The 16,826-nt window shown below is 44.6% G+C and overlaps 1 protein-coding gene across 2 annotated transcripts in view; it reads left to right on the forward strand.

The window, feature by feature from the left end:
- LOC109428051 (histone-lysine N-methyltransferase ash1) overlaps positions 1-16,602 on the forward strand; it is a 69,287-nt gene extending 52,685 nt beyond the window's left edge. The window contains exons 3-8 of one of the 2 annotated variants that reach the window (XM_062857226.1): positions 5,719-6,142; positions 6,200-12,527; positions 12,611-13,737; positions 13,804-13,962; positions 15,263-15,310; positions 15,433-16,602. In XM_062857226.1, the coding sequence (XP_062713210.1) occupies positions 5,719-6,142; positions 6,200-12,527; positions 12,611-13,737; positions 13,804-13,962; positions 15,263-15,310; positions 15,433-15,603 (8,257 nt within the window). In that variant the 3' untranslated portion in view covers positions 15,604-16,602. The remainder of the gene's footprint in view (positions 1-5,718; positions 6,143-6,199; positions 12,528-12,610; positions 13,738-13,803; positions 13,963-15,262; positions 15,311-15,432) is intronic. The other variant, XM_062857227.1, reaches the window with a different exon arrangement.
- Positions 16,603-16,826: the final 224 nt, after the last annotated feature.

The raw sequence follows: 16,826 nt of genomic DNA on the forward strand, positions 1-16,826 counted from the left end.
TTCTGCCGGGTCCTATGCTGCAGCATTACCGCCAGCGCTGCGTTCTTCTGCTGCTGCATTATCGCTCTGCACTCTACGCAAACCATTCTTTCTGACAGCTCCTGATGATGCTCGCGGGTACGTCGTTAGTGGCTGCTTTTTTGGTACTTCAGCACTACTCTAGAGGGGTCATATTGGCCTCACCCTCTTCTGTCAACGCTGTCTCCAGATATGCTGAAGCAACATTCGGTTGCTTCAGTCGCTCTGGGTTGTATGACTCTCATGTTGTGAAATGTTCTGCATGTCAATAAACCGCAAAGTGGCCTTTAATGCAGAATGTTGTGACACATTCTACCGTGACGTTACAACGTTTTGATGCCTTTTTGGCCAGATTGTTAACTATAACTCGTAAATTCGACCGTAAACCCTCAAATATTTTTTCATATTCGGATTCCTTGTAAAATTTCCAATAAATATGACCTATTGAACATTTGGTTTTCATTGGAAAAGTATGTATAAAATGGGAATTAGTAGCGTGACGTTACAACGTTGTAACGTCACGCTACTCATTCCCATTTTCAAAACGTCAAAACTTTGATACTTAACGGTAGAATGTATCTGTACATACCTTTAGACTGTCCATTTATTATATAAGGCCATGGAGTACTTTCAGTTAGTGTATCTGACGATTTTTGAAGTATTTCTCCTATAGTTCTTAAGGAGCCTTCCCTAGGGATGCTTTAGGGATCTCTCCGAGAGTTTTCTGGATGATTCCTACTTGAATTCTCACTGATGATCGTCCAGGAAAACATTCAGCTATTTTTACAAAATCTTAAAAAAAAAATCCGTGGAATTCCTTCAGGAATTGCACTTCGAGTTCCTCCAGAGATTCCTTCAACAATTCCTTCAAGGATTTCGTCAGAAATTACTCCAAGAACACCTTCAGGAAAACATGCTAAGATTCATTTAATGATTCCTACAGGAAATGCTTCAAAGTATTTTTTGGTCATTCTTTCAAGGATTCCTCTAACACTTTTCCAAGGACTCCTTCATGAATTTCTGCAAGCATTCCTTCAGAAATTCCTTTGCGTATCGTTCAAGGTAATCCTCAAATAAATCAGAACTGCCTTCATGAATTTTTCCAGGGATATCTGAAAAATTTCTTGAAGAGTTCCTTTAAGAGTTTCAGCAAGGATACCATCAGTAATTTCTTCAAGTATGTGAATTTTATTTCATCAGAAATCTGTCTCAGGTTTGCGTAGGGAATTCTTCGAAGTAATCTTATGAACATTCCTCGATGGATTCATACAGGAAATCCGTCAACAATTTATTCAGGAAGCTATCATTGGATGAATTTTTAAAGTAATCTTTGGAGAAATTCTTGGAATAATACTAGAGGAAATTTGATAAGAAAATCTTGGGGGAGTTACTTAAAGTTTCTTAGAAGAGTTCACAAGGAAATCATTGTAAGAATTCTTTTAGAAATATTTGGAAATTCTTTTAAAAGAATCCATCAGGATATTTCTGAAAAGTCGATGAAAGAACTCCTGAAGGAATCCTTGCAGATATTTGTGTAAGAATTTTTAAGAGGCATAAACAAAAGGGGCTTCTGGAGCCGGCCTACTGATCCTTATGGTACTTCTAAGAATTTTTACCGCATACCTACAAGGATTTTTTCAGTAGTTTCTTCAATGATTCTTCAAATATACCTCAATGGATTCTTTTTCCAAAAACAAATCCAAAGATTTCTACAGGAATTTCTACATTTTCTTGTAAACTCTTCTCAGTAACTTTAAGCAACTTATCCAAGAATTCCTCCTGAAATATCATCTTGTATTCTTCTAGGAATTTCTCCAAACATTACTTCCAAAATATCTACAGTACTTCGGTAACTTCTCCAAAGATTAATTCAGAAACTCTTCTAAAAGTTTTTTCAGGCATTAGCATAGCATAGCATAGCAGACCGTACACATCCTGGGGTGTCTGTCGATAGAGACGTTTTAGAGTGTCCTTCCCGGGACGTCCCGGGACAAGAATTCCCGGGATTCGAATGATTTCGGGATTTCCCGAATCCCGAGATATAATTTTAGAAATCCCGAAAATCCCGGGAATCCCGGAATGAAGATCATTCGTAGCTAAAACTGCCAAATATCCAAGCAAAACCTTGTTTTCACTTTTGGAATATTATCGGTTTTCTCACATAAGGACTGTTCATTAAAGAAAGAGGACACCTGTTTTTCAACAGAAAATATGTATTTTCGAACAAATTCAAAAGTTTATTTTTTATAAATGACAATCAACATACATGTGGCCAAATTCACGTGAGTTTGAACATTTACTTCGCTTTTCGGGAGAACGCTCGGACTTTCCTCTTGATACCTCCCATTAGATTCTGCACAACTTTCTCCGTAACTTTTCGTTGTGCCGCAGGCCAATTTTTTTTGAATAAACCAACAGAGCTTGCTTCTCTTTCATCTTTCTTAAGATGCCGCTTAATTATTGTTCAGTATCTTTCCGCAGAACGCTGTTCAGAGAAGTTTTGTGGATTTTGCCATTTTTCGACAAAATCCACTTTTTCCGTCTTGAGCATCTCTAGTGTAGAAGAAGCGTAATAAGCGGATGCCAGATCCGCCTAAAACAAAAGAGGAACCGTATGTTTTCGGTAGATAAGTAGAAGTTGTTTTTTGATGCATTCCTTTCTGTTATTTTCACCGTTGATTGTACCCGTTGTGAAATACGAAGAACTCTTTAAGCCACATGAACAATTGGCTTGCCACACTAGAAACTTTTTCCCAAATTTTTCAGCTCTGATATACCCTACATCATCCGGCACATCTGTCCCCTGCTTAGCGTTAAAAAATTGCGGTCCCGGAAGTGTATTAGTGAGCCAATTCTCGAAACGACAACTTTTTGGAACACCATTTGTGCAGAATTAATCTGCTAGTCGTGAAGCTAATACGACCTATCGCTCGAAATTTCTAACTTTTTCCGTTTTCTTTGAGTGTGTTGCCGAAGTGAACAATGTTTTTACACACTGAGCAAAAATTCACAATTTTTTGTTTAGTTTTAACTCTAAACTATTGGTAAACAGATGTCCACTTTCTTTAATGAACAGTCCTTACCACCCATTGGGCTTTGGACACTAGGTTATACTTAAGAAAACATTCACGACAAATTTGGTTTTATATCTCTCTTTTCTTGGCGTAACGTCCCCACTGGGACAAAGCCTGCTTCTCAGCTATGAGCACTTCCGCAGTTATTAACTGAGAGCTTCCTCTGCCAATGACCATTTTGCATGTGTATATCGTGTGGCAGGCACGAAGATACTCTATGTCCAAGGAAGTCAAGTAAATTTCCTTTACGAAAAGATCCTGGACCGGCTGGGAATCGAACCCGTCACCCCCAGCATGTTCATGCTGAATATCCACGCCTTTACAGCTGTGGCTATATGGGCCCTTGGTTTTATATAATGCCTTATAATTAAATTTTCAATTATACTGGTTTATTCAGTGGCGGTAAGAACTAACTGGACGTGACCCAAATTTTATATTACATTGTAATGTTTGGAAACCTGAGTCCAAACTTGTACTATATTATGTGAATTATCCGATTTTTTTAGAAGAGAATTCATGAATCTCAAAAACGAGTACAACGTCCTTAAAATTATTCAAAAACCGCAATTGCAAAAAAAAGCCAAACTTCTGTATTGAAATATTCATAAAAAAACTATGAGTTCAAAAGATTCCCTAAAATTGCAATGAGGTTGAACAGATGCGTTTTTTTTAAATGCACCAAAAATACAAATATCATCCGTAGCGATATTGGACGGATTATGATGCTTTTTCCACTCAAAATATAAGATATTTGTAGAAAATTAACTTGCAATAAATTAACTACTAAAGAGTTGAAAACAGACATTTCTTGGTGAACTTAACATTGATCCTTTAATTCTCTTTATAGATGAATTTTTACAAAGAATAATGGTTCATTACATTGTACAATAATTGGATAAAATGGCTTATAATGAAAACAAAATATAAATGTGGTAAATAAATAATAATATTTGAACTGCACAAGAGCAAAACAAAACAAATTTCTGGGTTTTTATTGAAATTAAAAAAAAAAATCCCGGGATCCCGGGATTTCCCGGGATTAGCTGAGTATTTTGTCCCGAATCCCGGGACAAGAAAATTGGCCGGGAAATGGATACTACTCTATACTACTATGGATACTACTCTAAGACGTTTAATGCGCCAGAAAAGTTGCCTGGGACTTCCAAATTTTTTTTTTTACAGGCATTAGTGCAGAAATTCCTCCAAAGATTCCTTTGGAAATATCTACATTGATTCTTTGAGATGTTGTATGTAACTCCTCCAGGAATAATTCCTTCAAGTTTTCCTTCAGGAACTCTTCAAAAGGTTGTCTCAAGAATTCCTCTTGGGATTTCTCTTAGGATTCCTAGACTAAGGAACACCGGGGGAAGTTAAAACAGGTGGGGTAAGATGAAACAGCGGGTTAACATGATGTAATCGAATCATAAACAATTTGAATATTATAGTTTTTGTATCAAACAATCTTTGAATAAAGGCAAATTTTTTAAATTGTACTGAAATCTTTTTCAAAGCTTCGTGTTCCATCTTACTCCACCCGTTTCAACTTGCCGCGATGTACCTTATTTCTCTTAGAAGTACTTAAGGAGTTTCTCTGAAAATCCCTTCTTTCAAGTGTTCTTCCAAGAATTCCTTCAGGAAGTAATTTACTCGGAAATTTGTTTAAGGACTCTTACAGAAATTCCTACAATGATTCAGTAATTTTTTAAGCATTCCTTCAAGACTTTCTGGAATGATAATATCAATTTTTCTTAGAAATTCATCCAAAGATTTCTTTGAAAATTGCGTCACTAATTTATCCCGGAAATATTTCTAGATTATTTCTAGAATTTCTCCTGACTTTTTGTTAAGGAGTTTCTCCAAAAATAGTTTCAAGAATTCCTTCAGGAATTGCTTCAGCAATTTTGGACACCTACCTAGAGTACAAAGATAGCCTCCATAAAGGCCGCCTTTCATTTCGCTCGAATCATATGGAATGGAGCATATGTCTGGGGGATCCATCAAAGGAAATTATCTGGAAATACAATCCGTAGCTTGCATACTTGCAGTGAAGGAAAAATAGTGATCTCAATGGATTCTGAATTATGCGATATCCAACCTTTGCTTCAAAATGAATGAGTCCTAACGAGATATTGGACAGACTGTCTTAAAAAATGTCTGGAAATGCTTTTAGAGGGTTTTCTTCATGAATTTAAAAAAAAAATAACAAAACATTGCAGAATGTACAGTTGAAATTCATAGAGAGATCTGTTCCATACAAACTCCTGTAATTGCTCTTGGAAGAAGCTTCAAACAAAATTCAATCATTAAGAAGTCCACAAGTGTCAGATATGAATTAGTCTTATTGCACACATTTTTGCATGATTGAATCGAGGCCACACCAGCATTGAACGGTTTAATGTAGATGTAATTAATTAATGGAGTGTGGTTTGCCAAAAATGTATGGCGAAAGCCACGAGCCTTCTGCCCACCTGACCGACCAACATTTGTCAAAGGGAAACAGCATAATCAAGTGACGATAATTAATTTTCCGTGTTAATTATTGTTCAAATTGTTCATCAAATACCCAGACCACCGCAAGCCCGAAAGCCCTTTTACATCGAATACGTTTGTCAAATTATCATTCCAGCTCCGACAGTGCCGGTTTACGGATGAAAATTGCAATCCCCCGAAGCAATCAATCGAATTCGACCGCGACACCGTCTCCATCGGGCGGTCGGCCAAGTTCCTCTGCCAGTGACGTGTTGAACCGGGTTGCGTCCAGCAATGTAACCCCTGCACCCGTTTCAAACAGCCCAGCTCCGGTAGCGACCCCTGGCAGCGAGAGTACCAAATCGGGCCAACTACAGGCGGAGACACCGTCGCCGACGAAGAGCAAAGAGAGAAAGGCCAGCAAGAGTGAGTCCAGTTCGGAGACGTCGTCGTATTTCTCGAATTTGAGCGACAGCGACAGCGATAGTAGCAGTTCGGACAATCGGAACAGTGGAGGCAAGCGAGGCAACAGCTCCTCGGGGAGCGGCCAGAAGAAGCAGAAGTTCATCAAACGAAAGAAGGTGAGTGAGGCTAGCTACTTCAAATAGCGAAGATACTACAAAGAGTTTTTATTTCAGAACAACCGAAGTGTGTCAACCAGCACCAGCAGCGATGGAAGTAACGAATCCAGCGATTCGGATTCCAGCAGCGAGGACAACGCGGACGATAGCAAGGATCAAAGCCAGGAGCCGCGAATACCTGCCGGGAACAGCTCAACGCCATTGTCTACGTCAACACCGGCAAAGTCACCTCCATCAGCATCTACGCCGGTTCCATCAGTGCAACCATCCCGGACGAACCCAGATGCGGACGTGGGTTCGTCCTCCGACAATGAACTTCCGGCCTTGGTCAATGCAGCAATCATGCGAGTCGCCGAAAGTGGATCGGACAACGAAAGCATCCGTGGAACGCCGTCGGCTATTCCGCAATACACCTCCAGTCTGTTACAGGAGTTTGTTGCCAGAACGGCGATGCTCGGATGCGTTGGAAACTCAACAGAAGGAGCTTCGGCGAATCAGTCGAACGCTCAACACAAAATAAAGACTGAATCTCCGCTGCCAAGCTCTGGCGCTCATGCGGTAGCATCCGGTAGCAGCATCAATGGAGTACCTTCTAAAACCGCATCTGCAGCGGTTATAATGCCGATCAAGCGAAGAGGTCGACCTCCTAAAGCAGCTGTTCAGCCGGTTGCTACTGCTGCTACTGCAGCTTCTTCAACAGCAAAAGCAAATACTCCCACGGTTAGTGAATCTCCTGACTCGGGAATCCTGTCAACGCATAGTTCGACCGGTTCACCCAAAACGGAGAAAAAGGCTTTGGCAACCGCAACTCAGAAAAGGAGACCAGAGCCTGAGCCAAGCAGTAGTGGTACAAGTAGTAAGCCTCCACCAACGGCGCCACTTACCAAGTACACGCTCTCCAGCCTAGACCGCAACACATACGCTACCGAGAGGGTTCTGTATCCACCTAGAGGTAAAAAGAAAGCCGGAAGACCGCCGAAAGACAAACAACCTCAGCAGGTCCAAGCCCCGGTGCCCGTTGAAGACAACCTGGATCCCCTGTGGAAAAAGATCGACATCAGCAAAAAGTTCCACGAACCAAAATTAAGTGGCTACAAGAGTGACGGTGGACACTCGACAATCTGCTGTAGCAAACGACTGGCCTCGCAAAGTGGCTACATCAGTGACTACGGCGGAGGAAGCAGCCATCGGAGAAACCGTCTTTCCGGATACAAATCCGACTGCAGCACAAAATCTCGGAAGAGCTGCGGTTACAAGAGTGACTACAGTGTTAAAGCGAAGAGTTGTGGCTACCGCAGTGACTGCAGCACGAGACACCGGAAGCAGGTTCGACGAAAACGTCGAAAGAAGCTGGCGCCGAACAATAACAACCTCAACAACAAAAACTTCAACCAGAGCAGCAAATCGTCGAGCGTTAGCGAACAAGACATCCTGCAGCTGGCTGGATTAACTCTTGGTAGTACTAGTGAGGAGAGCAGCAGCAGCCAGGAATCTTTGTCGTCCATCAACACCACAACTCCCTTCAGCAAAGCCTTACGAATATCTCAGGACACGTTCACCGCCAACAAAAGCACCATTCCATCTCTCCTGACCCCAAAGAACCGTGTCAACTCCCTGCTTCCAATCAACAACTTCCGAGGCATATTCTCATCCATAAGTAAGTTCGGCAATCTGGACACTTTCGGATCCAGCATAGGTCCGAAGAACACCTTTGCCACCTTCCTAAGGAATAACCGCAATAAAGACAACGGAAAAGTCACGCTAAAGAAACTGCCACTGTCCAAGGCGAACGTCATCAAGAACTCAGAAGAGTGCAGCAAGCGGTTCCAACGCTCCACTAGCCAAGATCTCCTCACCCGAATCACAAACGCAGATGTCCCTAAGCCTTCGCCAGCTAAATCCGTCTGCTCTAAGCGCAGCAGACGAAAGAGCTGCCACAGCGATAAGCTGGACAGTGTCTCAGTTAAGAGCTGCGGAACGATCCGACAACGACGACTCAGTACAATGAGTCGATGCAGTAGTAGATCGGCCGGTTCGAGGCATCCTTGGAAAAAGAAGAAACGAAAGCGGCTACGATCGAACTCCGTAGCGGGAAAGTCATCGGCCGATATCAAGCTGGGTTTGGAGATCGAACGGTTGAGCGAGTCGTTCGGAAGCCAATGTCGGATCAATGTGAGAGACGGAGTACTTGGGATTGGAGCAGCTGCGCTGGCTGGAGCTGCAGCAAAGAATCAACAAAAGGGAAGGTCGATGAAAAAGCGAAAGGCTTCAGAGCATGTGGAGTCACCTTCAACGGCAGCGGCTGGCACTAAAAGAAGGAACAAAAAATCAGTTCCAACACAAAGCCCTGACGATCACAAACTGCCGTTGAAGAAGCGACACTACTTGTTGAGTGAACAAACAGCGAAAGGGAGTGACAGCGGAGCAGAACGGGAGGATACTAGAAGCCACACAGTGGTTAATCCTTGTGCAACGATTGGCGGACGAGTGGCAACAGCTGCCGCTGCTGCCACATCATCCACCACTACTTCTGTGAGAGATCCAACCAAGGCAGTGACCCCGAAGAAGCGCCATCTGTTAAAATCCCCTGAACCCGTGGTTCCAGAGGAGATCATTCAAATCAAGTCCAGCGATTCGCCGTTGACGGTTGATCCCAAGACAGTGGAAAGCGCAACATCGGAAGTTCATGTTGGTCACAAAAAGCACGACGCAATCACCCGGAAGAAGAACCGTCTGGAAGGCTTGGTGTCGAAGATTCAACCAACCGCGACAGTCACGGCAATACTAGCAGACAACAACATTTTAGCAGCAGCAAGCCATCGAGCTACGCCGCCATCCCGTCCATCTGTGATCCACTCATCAACTTCTGGTACGGCTACGACAGCCTCGACTACAGCTTCGTCTTCCAACACCAACGCACCTCCACCGGGAGTCTTCGAACCAACAGTTGACCTAGAACTTGCGATTCCCGCTTCGATTCCTTCACTGATAGCAAAGGTCGAACTACTGGATTCTCCTCGTCTGAAGGATAACATCGCCAAGACGGAAGGTGAAGACACCGGCAAGAAAAGTTCGGAAAAGGTGATCGAGAAACTACTCACGAAGACCGGAGCTCACTTGCTATTGAAGAAGAAACGAAAGAAGCCCAACCGAACGGGGTTTCCAACCGTTAAACGAAAGAAGAAGAGATTCGTGGAAGATAAACCCTCCGAAGAGGAGAACAAGCCTGAAGTGGGCCCAGAGTTGTTCGACTCGTCAAATCTGACAAGGCATGTTCCATCGGAAGCGGAGAAAGCGGCAACAAAGTCAGGTCCGCAGAAGGAAGCTTCCAAGAACTGCGACCGAGTGCCGAAGGAAGGCGAACCGACGGATAGTTTCATCGAACGAAACACTAGGCCACGGCTTTCCGTGGTTAGCTTGGAACGTCTTCAGGGTAAAATTCCGATGAGTGGCCGAGAGGTGACGACGGGTCCAACGACTCCTCCGGCGACTGGAGCTGGCCGGGGAAGAAAAGCGGCTGGCGCAGCCCAGGCAACAACTGCAGCAACTGTAACACCAGCTGCAACGGAAGCACCCGTTGTTCCGTCGACATCAGCAACAGTAGCGACGGAACGCAGGCAACTGCGAGAAAAATCCAAGGACAAGTCTGAACCCGAGAAGAAGGAGGAACCGAAGGCGAAGGAAGAGCCTAAGGCAAAGGAAAAGAAATCTCGACAGGATCCGATTCCACAAGTAAAGATCAGTAGGAAGGAGGTAATGGAGAAAATTGTAAAGGCCAAGGAGAAACCGCCGGAGCCGGTATTGCAGCCAGAGGTACCTAAGCAAATAGAAAAACCAAGCAAGATCCCAGTAGACAAGGAAATTAAAAAGCAGGTTGTTCCTCCGGTAAAGAAAAGCAAAGCACCAATTGAGGAACCGGCTCAACCAATACCTGCACCTGCACTTCCAATTCGCCGAACTCGTAGCAATTCGATTGCACTTGATCCTGCCGAGCTGCTCAAGAAAACTTCCACTCAAGAAAAAGAAATCGTACTGAAGAACGCTGTTATCAAGCTACAACCATGTACGATCAGCAACGAGGACTCAGACTCGCTGGACTCTATGCCATTGTTGAAACGACTGCATTCTAGATCGTTATCGCGGCAACAGCAATCCGCTACTCCTGACGCTCCACCCATTACGTCGCCAAAGACTCCAACCCGGCCAAGAGGGCGTCCACGGACGGCATCACCAACACCTGCTAACGAGACTTCTCCAATTCCCGTAACTCCAACTCTCTCCGAACAGCTGAGTAAACTCCGTAGATCTCGTATGAGCGTTCTGGATACAACCAGGCGCCCTGTGGAGCCGGAACTTCCGGAAACTCCTCGGACCAAGGAAACGCGTTCAGCCGCAGCCAGGAAGTCCTTCTCGAAGGAACCTCCCGCCGTTGAACAGCCTCCAACACCGCAGCATTACGACATTCCACCGGTCAAGATTATCATTTCGAAAAAAGATCAGAAGGCCGTGGCGACAGCGGTCGCAGTCGAGAGGAAGCTGTCAAAGGAAAAAAGTCCCGTGCCCTTGTTTATCGAAGAAATGTCCAAGGATCGACCGAAGTGTCGCAGCTCCAGTAGAATCGATGCAGTGGTAGACAAAATCCGTAAAGAACAGCAAAAATCTGCGGGAACGGTGGAGACTTCAGTGCCACCAGTTCCTCTGCCTGCGCCGCCAGCGAAGATGAAGCGCGGGAAGAGTGACGAGCTGAAGGTGGAGATGGAGAAGCCGGCTAAGAAACAAAAGAAGCTCGAGGGTATACCGATCTCCCAGGAAGTGATCGTTCCTCTGGTACCCGTGGATGTTCAACAGTACGAGATTAGGGAATCAGTAACGCAACTAGCCAGTATTCAGCCTGCTTCATTGACGGAAGATTTGGAGCATGATCCGTTGCCAGCGGAGGAAGGACCTCCGGATTACTTCCGCGATGAAACTCCCTCACCTCCGGTGGACGGCAAGAACAAGAAAGTTCCTCGCAAGAAATACATTACTGCGGGTCTATTTTCCGATTGCTATAAGGACGATGGCAAGACTTCCGGACGCAATGGGCCCAAAGTTCAGCCAGAGTCTCTTCTGCCTCCTCCGGCGTACTGCGAACGGTTCCTCAGGCGAACACAGCGAGACTTCCAACTTCCTTACGACCTGTGGTGGCTACATGAAAATGGAAAGCTCACAGCACGGCATGCCATTGCCAGCTGGAACTACCGAAAGATCCGTACTAACGTGTACTACGATGTGAAGCCGAATCCGTCCACTGATCATCCGCAGTGTAACTGCAAGCCGGATAGCGGCTGCCAGGATGACTGTCTCAATCGGTTGGTGTACGTAGAGTGCAGTCCGGAGAACTGCCCCTGCGGAGAACGATGCAAGAATACGAAGATTCAACGTCATGAGTACGCTCCGGGGTTGGAGCGATTCATGACTGAGCAGAAGGGCTGGGGAATTCGGTCCAAAGAGGGCGTGACGAAAGGAGTATTCATAATGGAATATCTAGGAGAGGTTGTGACAGAGAAGGAGTTCAAGGAGCGCATGCGGACGATCTACCTGAACGACACGCATCACTACTGCTTGAACCTGACCGGCGGACTAGTCATCGACGGCCATCGGATGGGAAGCGATTGCCGATTCGTCAATCACTCCTGCGCACCTAACTGTGAAATGCAGAAGTGGTCCGTAAATGGGCTTTTCCGTATGGCACTGTTCGCCTCGCGGGACATTCCACCGTACGAAGAGTTGACATACGACTACAACTTTTCGCTGTTCAATCCGACGGAAGGTCAACCGTGCATGTGCGGAGCTGAACAGTGCCGAGGAGTGATAGGTGGCAAATCGCAGCGAGTGAAACCTCTACCGATGGCATCGGAGGCGAAGAAACAGGAAGCGACAGTCGTGACATCAAATACGGCAGCCGCTCCGACGGAACACAGTCCACGAAGTGCGGCGCGTTCGAGGAAGCGTCAGGCGAAGAAGAATGCTCCACTGACTCAACTGAATGGTCAACCCCTGCCCAACTTTGTGCCGCCAACGGTGAAGGAGCGAGCGTTGATCGTCGAACATCACTGCTTCCTGATGCGCAACCTGAACAAGATACGGAAGCTGAAGGACCGATCACCGGAACATTCGACGGCAGCGCATATGGCGAGTCCTGCAGTGGGTGGAGTTGGTCAAGCGGGTCAACTGGCGCCGGGTGGCAAACCATCACTTGCCTCGCAGATATCGGCGCTGCGATGTCCGAGGAACATCCGAACAAGGGGACTGGCATTCGTCGAGGATGATCCGGAGTTGGAGAAGGTCGCTAGGATTGCCGTGGCTTTGAAGGAGATCTGTATCGAGATAGCCAGTTTGAAAGGTATGTAGTTTTTATATTTTTTTTCTGGAATTGAACTGGAAAATTCATAAACATAGAGAATAACTGACCTATATCTTTTTCAGATGAGCGTGGCCATTTGTACTTAAACCGCTTGGCGCTTCCGTCGAAGAAGAAGGTACCGCTGTACTATGAGCGAATTCCTCGTCCGATTGATCTTGCTCAAATTCAGAGCAATATCGATCAAGGGACGTACAAACAACCGAAGGCCTTCGAGGAAGATCTGCTTATCTTGTTGAGCAATGCGGTCAAATACTACGGCATCAGTTCACCGGAAGGTGTAGCTTCCGAGAAGCTGAAGGAACACTACTACATCTGTAAACAGCGTCAGGTGGATCGGTTGATCGCGTACGTCGGTGAACAGAACGAACTGTTGAGAGGATTCATTCCGAAAACGGAACCAGAACCAGTGGTGCCGATGAAGGGGCGAGGAAAATTCAAGAAGCAAGAGCAAGCGGAAGACATCATCCGATGTATTTGCGGACTTTTCAAGGACGAAGGACTGATGATACAGTGCTCCAAGTGCTTGGTTTGGCAACACATCGAGTGTACGAAGGCGGACCCCGCAGTGGAGAACTATCTGTGCGAGAAGTGCGAACCACGCAAGGTGAACTACGAAATACCGTTGAATGAGTTCACCGATGAGGGCTATCAGTATTACATTTCGTTGATGCGTGGTAACCTGCAGATTCGTCAGACCGATACAGTCTACGTGTTGAGAGACATCCCGATGTCCCCAGATCCGAACAATCCGAATGGACCACCTAGGAAGCACACGTACGAAACGATAGGTAAGGTGGATTACGCCGAGTGTGACATCTTCCGGGTTGAAAGTCTGTGGAAGGATAAGGAAGGTCGACGGTTCGTCTACGGTCATCACTATTTGAGGCCGCACGAGACGTACCACGAGCCAACGAGGCGTTTCTATCCGAACGAAGTCATGCGCGTTCCGCTTTTTGAGGTTATTCCGATCGAGCTCGTGATGGAGCGTTGCTGGGTGTTGGATCCGACAACCTTCTGCAAGGGACGTCCCGTAGATAGTTCCGAGCCGCACGTGTACATCTGCGAACTAAGAGTGGACAAAAGTGCTCGGCTGTTCTCCAAGATCTCCCGCCATGCTCATCCCGTGTGCATGAAATCCTACGCATTCCACAAGTTCGAGCAGAAACTGAAGATCTCCAAGACCTTTGCGGTAATTTTCCTTGGATTTTCAATCAAGTATTCCTCCATTGAAGTTGTTGCTTTTCCCCCCTTACAGCCTCACGATCTGGGATCGCTAGCGCATCTGCTCGCAGCCAAGGACAACCGCAAAAAGAGCAAGAAAGACGATTCGGCATCCTCTACATCTGCCACGCCGACCAACACAGGAGCTAAGAAAATGACCCCTATCATTCAACTGCTTCCTCCTCCACCGAAGGTAAGTTGGTGCCAAAAAGGTTATGAGGTTCATCTGCTTATCGCTCATCAATCGCATCGCTGTCAATCGCTCTCGCTTAAGTCACACACACGCACACACAATCCAGCTCACCTAATACAGATACATATATACAACCAAGGATACAAAATCTTTATATAATAGTCTATTTTACGAAACGACAACAGTGTTGATATTGATATTAACACTCACGGGCTTGGGCGCAACCTCCTGTCAAATTTTCATTCATGAAATGAGCGATCAGCTGATCCGAAACGTCTCGTGAAATGGCTCATAGAAGCTTTCTGAGTTTCCGGTATAATAGTTCTGAGTTCTCATTGGAATCGAAAACATGTCTGTTGTTGCTCTATACTTTTTGTTAATGGTTTATTTCTCGAAGGCTAATAACAAAGTTTACAATATTCCTAGTGGAGGCAATTCCAGCTTATCTGTGGTGGAAACTTTTCAAGCGTCTCTGTAATAAGCTGCCAATGACCTCAGCTGGAAACCCTACAAGAGTCTCTGCTGGAACCCTTCAAAGTTTATCAACTTCAATGTCTGCTAGAAGCTTCTTGAGTTTCTCTGCTAGAACCTCTGCTGGAAGCTTTCCAAACGTCTCTGATGGAGACCTTCCAAGTTATTCTACTGGAATCCATTCAAGCTTCTCTGACGAAAGCTATTCAAGTATTTGTGCTGGAAAACTCTTCTAGTCGCCTCTGCTTAAGGCCTTCAAGTGTCTCTGTAGGAAGCTTTCCAAGCATCTCTTCTGTATACCTTCCAAGCGTCTGTTGGAACTTATCAACTGGAAAGTCTTTTAAACGTCTCTACATTAATCTTCTCAAGCTTCTCTGCTGTAAACCTCTCAAGCATCTCTGCTAGAAGCCTTTCAAGCGCCTGTGGTGGAAGCGCTTCTGATAAAGCCTTCAGGGCATCTCTTCTGTAATCTTGAAGCTTCCGAAGAACCACTTTCTAGTCTGTGTAAGAACTATGCAGACTACGGTGAAATAAAATGCTTCTGTTTAAACTTGGGCAAATTTACTCTATTTAACACTATCACTTGAACGGTTCGAAAATACAATTCGTAGACTTGAAAGACTTGAAACATACCGAAACCGCACTCTCAATCACGCATCATCAAGCTACAAGCATCACCAAATTGGCTTAGTATTCATCCGGCAGTCATCGAAACGCGTTCGACTCCAGATACCCTTGTGATAACCGTGTTTTGGTCCTCAATGTTCTTTCTCCTTCTTTTTCCCCACGTTTTTCTGTATGAAACTGTGTTGTGTACATATATACAAAGCCTGACAGCCACAGCACCGATGGAGCTCTAGTACTACCTTCAACCGAGGTAATTGAATGCTCCGACCTTACAGCCAATCTCTCAGTTGATCGATCCAAGCAACCAGTATTTCCCTGTCAAGGCTCCTCCCATTCCATGTCTAACTCTTATCTCCTTTTTCACCTACTTAGACCCTCGCCGAGAAGCGCAACCGGCTGGAGCTGGTTCTAGGCCGTCTGATGGTCAAACTTAACGCTAATCCAGCCGCCCTGCCCGTGGTGGACATCAGCTATCTGTTGACCGGCCGTGGAGCTCGACTCCGGCGTACCATTGCCAACGCCACGCCCGTTCCGGCCATTTGAGAGTGGGTTAAGAAGCGTAAAAAGCGCCGCAAATGGAAACGCTGCTACGACTGAAGCCCGCATCTGGACCTTTTTGCAATCATCGTCATCGTCATCGCCGTTGTCGTCATTGATCCGAGCATTATCATTGTAAATAGCTGCCTACTTGAGCATGAACTGGTTGAAATATTTGATTTTTGTTTTAAGGTTATGTTTGTAGATCATTCATTGAACACGCTAAGTTATTTAATTTATTTATGATTCCCATTATCGTGGAGCGAGAACGTTTTGTTTAGAACAAATAAACCCGAGTTGTTTTTGTTTCCCAATTGCTTTCCGAATTGTTTCACTAGTTAAACCCGTTGAGTTGACACATCAGCATTACAAACACGATTTCTGTTAATCAAAGTATAAAAATAGTTGTATGTAACTGAATAAATTCACTTCACAGCCCCTCGTCGACGAAAATCCCTTTCAAGTATTAACATAATTGCACCAATTCTAGGCAATATCAGCACTTAATATGATACTTTTAAGATGACCACACAAGCAAATACACATTGAGGATAATCAAGATTAAGCAAGAGAATTTATATTGTAACATAGTAGTTTTGAGTGCAAAACAAAATATGGACTGATATGGAAGATATGGTTTAGGTAAAAAAAGAAATCGCATGAATTAATATATTTGGAACAGTTTGAAAGCAAAAATTAGCACGGTACAGTAGGCAGGCATAAGTGGAATACTTTAAAACTATTTTTACTTCTCGGAAGCTATAATAGGGTTTTAAAATAGAAACTGTAATGGCAATTAAAGAAAACTGTACTACACCTGTCATATAAACACAATGAAAGAGTGAAATTCGATGCGACATTAAGAAGTAACACAAACTTTGAAACTCATAACAATAGATATAGTAGAATCTTACACACCTGAAATCTGCATAAGATTGTCGAACAGTTAGTGAAGTACTCGATATCCGATTTAGTGAATGAAAATAACACAAAATTTAATCTGAACGGTTGATGGTTGCGATTGTGATCCGAAAATCCCTGCTCGATCTCTGATAGGGTAGAAATTTACTTCGTCATATGCGCTAATTTTCATCATATCAGACGGAAAATAACGAAAAATGACAGATACTCCAACTTATATCTTTGCCAATGGTTCATCAGATGGAAGCAAAGGATGTAGAATATCAATAACCAGCTCCAATATCACTGGAAATTGAATAATTACGCGA

The sequence above is a fragment of the Aedes albopictus genome, chromosome 3 (genome assembly GCF_035046485.1).
Source record: "Aedes albopictus strain Foshan chromosome 3, AalbF5, whole genome shotgun sequence".
Classification (NCBI taxonomy): domain Eukaryota; kingdom Metazoa; phylum Arthropoda; class Insecta; order Diptera; family Culicidae; genus Aedes; species Aedes albopictus.